Source organism: Clupea harengus, chromosome 5, assembly GCF_900700415.2.
Source record: "Clupea harengus chromosome 5, Ch_v2.0.2, whole genome shotgun sequence".
Lineage (NCBI taxonomy): Eukaryota > Metazoa > Chordata > Actinopteri > Clupeiformes > Clupeidae > Clupea > Clupea harengus.
In genome coordinates, this window is record NC_045156.1 from 14,399,863 (window position 1) to 14,404,204 (window position 4,342).

A 4,342-nucleotide genomic window follows, 5' to 3' on the forward strand; every position below is an offset into this window, starting at 1 on the left:
TTCAGCCAAAGCAGGATGGGCATGTTCTCTCTCAGACTTCCCTTTCCCTCAGCCTCTTTAAGACTAACGGTTTTATGAAGCGCACAAGCCTATGTTTGACTGTCCTGCGCGGGCCATTTGCTTTACCAGCCCTTTGTTCTTCAGCATGTGTGACCTTTAACCCCGGGTGCTCGATCACTGCCCTGTGTGCGTCTCCCCTCGCGGAGCCATTCTCACTTTATGGCCGTTTAACACGATTCATGTTGCCGCCCCAGTCACTACCACCTACTCTTTCAAAAGCCTGGTCATGCACCTTCAGCACGACAATGTAGACGTTTAATTGGCCAATTATTCCGACTGGAGGGCGGGACGGGCCAATCTGATTGGCTCGGTGTCTGTCAGTCGTGCGCCAGAGCCCCGCCCCTCCGTCCTGTGCACCCACCGCGCATTCAACGTGCGAAAAGAACGCTTGACTGCGAGCTCACAGATGAGCGGCGGAACATCTCACATGTATTCTACGTGACAGGATATATCTAACCGCCCAAACAAAGTGGAAATTTGGGTCAAGAGTGGAATGTTTGAGACTTTCGCCTTGGCAATGACAATCTGCGTCGCTGAAATCCGCCCGGAGAGGGACAGAAAGAGTGTCTGACGATGTCAAGCTTGGCTTTAGCGTTGGTTGTGTTTTTAACCTGATCGACCAATGCTGTGCATGTATTTGGCTCCGCACTTTATTTTAGCTTGACTTAAACTTTGACTCATCTAAAGGCTGTGCTCTCATCTCATTTGGAAGCCCCCGGAGAAGAAAGAATGGCGACTCAAAACGACTGCTCTGTTAAGGTCTCTTTAAGGTAGGTTAAGCCTCTGACATTTTTGCCGACTGTTGCAATATGCATTGTCTGTGTTTGGGGAAGAGGTGCCTTGCTCTTTATCGTGGTGTGCACTTATAATTTCAGCCGTCAGTGTTTCAAAACACAGCGTGTCGGGGAGTTGCGTCTATCTGTCTGTACAGGGTGTTGCAGTAGGGTGGGTACGGGCGTCGTAAGGTAACCTGTGAACCAGAAGGTAAAGCGCGTTGTGCAGCTGTCTGTATCAGTTGCCCCCTGTAACGTATAGCAGATCATTAGCGTTCCAGCGTAGCCATTTATAACCAACTGTTTATGAATAACTATATTTGCGATATTTCACAGCGATTTTACATCGCAGGTAGGCAGTGGTGTGTGTGTGGTCGATCAAATATCCTGCCACAAATCCAGATTGTCCTGAACAGATGGATTTATAGACTACATCGGTTGCTGCTGAAAGAGTATGCGAGCATATATCATGTGTACGATGACACGAGTTGGAGTTTTATAGCTAAGTGTGACAAAATATAAGACGCTGCAGAAACCTTCTGCAGAAGGCAGTGACACAAAGACATGATCTCTCCTTGCAAAGCGACGGAATGCTGCCGTCCACTCCTTTGTTAATAACACTGCGAAGATGAGTGTTATCAGGTTAATGATCCGGATTAGGTGTAAATTAAACGGAGTTTGCGTTAATGGCGGTGTTTAGAGGTGACAGCCGACAATTTGTGACACCACTTGTTCTTTCTCTGAATTCTGTTCATGATTAAATACACATATAAGTGACAGTAGTTCTGGAGGACTGTCTCAGTGCCGTCCTACATGCCAGACACGAGTACGAGTGCAGTTAAATGTACCCCAAAGGCGGTGGTCCGCCCATTGTCTGACAGGCTCCCGCTACCAGACTGGAAGGGGAATTGGAGCGGTGTGTTTCTGAGGAGACTGAAGTACAGGACGCTTCTGAAGTAAAGCGTCTGGTAGTAGTAGTAGTCCTATATCCCGAGGGCAAATTCCGTCTGACGTCGCTCCGAGTTGCCTTTGTGCTGCGTTTCATTGAAAAGAGGAAGTGTGCGCTGAGAGCTTTTGAAAGGCTTCGGTTGCCTCTGCATGCGAACGGACAGACGAGTAGTTGCCGATTCACTATTGAGTTTGAAAGCAGGTGCGCGGTCATTGATTTTACCCAGCTGCCGTAGAGGGTGACGACGGCGTGGTGGAAAAGGGGGATGGTTGAGTGCTATATGTCACCTCTTTGACTGGGAGGACTGTGGTGGAGACCCACGAGATGAATCAATGAACAGCCTGTCCTTTTTTAATTCAGTCAACACAAACACAAAGCTCACCTCATTTGCAAACAACTCGTCTCTCTTCTCCCCCCGGCAGTTACTTGATATGATCTATACACTTGGCCATGTAGGTGGATAACCTTGAAAGATGGGTGCATGGAAACTCTCACACTCACACACACACACACACACACACACACACACACACACACACACACACACACACAGAGGCAGGCCACGTTGCCTGAGGAAGAGCGTGACTGTCTGATGAATAGAACTACACACATCTGCACACACACACACACACACACACACACGGCACACACATGACACACACACACACATACACAGCATACACAGCACACACACTCTGCACAGTTTCTGGAGCGAGACACAGGGTAATCATGAGCGCTTCCTTCCAAATTCACCAACAGAAAGACTGAATTAGGGATGCTTAGAACTCGAGGAGGGAGAGAGAGTGAGAGAGTGAGGGAGAGAGAGAGAGAGAGAGAGAGAGAGAGGGAGAGAGAGAGAGAGAGAGAGAGAGAGAGAGAGATAGATAGAGAGAGATAAAGTGAGGGAGAGAGAGAGAGGGAGGGAGGGAGGGAGAGACGGAGGGAGGGAGGGAGGGAGGGGGAGAGAGGGAGCGAGGGAGCGAGAGAGAGAGACAGTGTGAGTGAATGATGTGTGCCAAAGAGCCTGACTCCACCACTGGCCTAGAAACTATGCGCCCATCACACATACTTAACAGAGAGAGACACACACACACACACACACACACACACACATAGAAACAGAGACACATACACACACACACACACATATAGAAACAGACACGCACACATACACACATACTTAAGAGAGACACATACAAAGAAAAAGAGACACACACACATACACATACATAGAAACAGAGAGACACACACACACACACAGATACAAAGAAACAGAGACACACACAAACGCACCTACACAAAGAAACAGACAGACACACACACACACACCCACATACATAGAAACAGAGAGACACACACACACACACACAGATACAAAGAAACAGAGACACACACAAACGCACCTACACAAAGAAACAGACACACACACACACACACACACACACACATACATAGAAACAGAGACACATACACACACACACATCTAAAACACATACGCCTTCCTCTGAGTCCCATGACGCAGAAGGATAAGCCTTGCATTTCCTGTTTGTCACGACTCTTCCGTCTCCAGCGCACGGCAGATATGGTGGAGAAGCTATGCCAGTCAGATATGCCAGTCAGATATGCCAATCAGATAGGGTGGAGAAGATGTGCCAGTCAGATATGCCAATCAGATATGCCAATCAGATATGCCAGTCAGATATGCCAGTCAGATATGCCAGTCAGATATGCCAGTCAGATATGCCAGTCAGCTATGCCAGTTAGATATGCCAGTCAGATAGGGTGGAGAAGTGAGACAGGGGGAGGCGGCCCAGAGGGGCTGCCCTTAGGATGCACTCCTGATGTTGCCTTATGACCGGAAACACGCACACACACACACACACATGCTCACACACACACACACACACATACTCACACACTCACACACACATACATACACGCACATGCATGCACACACATGTACGCACACACACACACACACATACATACATACATACTTACATAAATACACACGTGTGCATGCATGCACACACACACTTAAATATATACACACGCGTGCATGCATGCACACACACACTTAAATATATACACACGCACACACGCACACACACTGAGAGGGTCACACTCAGCCCAAGCTTCTGCAGACTTACAACCCCATTTATTCATTATTATTCATACTGACCTGACCAGCAGCCTCTCTATGCTCCCTCTCTAGGCAGCCTCTCTAGGCTACAACCCCATGTATTATGGTGGAGATACTGACCTAACCAGCAGCCTCTCTAGGCTCCCTCTCTAGGCAGCCTCTCTAGGCTACAACCCCATTTATTATTGTGGAGAGATACTGACCTAACCAGCAGCCTCTCTAGGCTACAACCCCATTTATTATGGTGGAGATGCTGACCTGACCAGCAGCCTCTCTAGGCTCCCTCTCTAGACAGCCTCTCTAGGCTACTGCTACGTCTTCCCCAGCTCAAAAGCGGCTCGAGGCGTCCCACAAAAGCACACAACAATGGATATGGCCAGAGAATAAAGGAGAGAAGGCTTTGTTTTAAAGCCAAAC

General features: G+C 48.3%; 1 protein-coding gene across 6 annotated transcripts in view; it reads left to right on the forward strand.

The window, feature by feature from the left end:
* Positions 1-427: 427 nt before the first annotated feature.
* Positions 428-4,342, forward strand: part of kif21b (kinesin family member 21B) — a 100,068-nt gene continuing 96,153 nt past the window's right edge. For all 6 annotated transcript variants that reach the window (XM_031567825.2, XM_031567826.2, XM_031567819.2 and 3 more), the window contains exon 1: positions 428-830. In XM_031567825.2, coding sequence (XP_031423685.1) covers positions 790-830 — 41 coding nt within the window. In that variant the 5' untranslated portion in view covers positions 428-789. The remainder of the gene's footprint in view (positions 831-4,342) is intronic.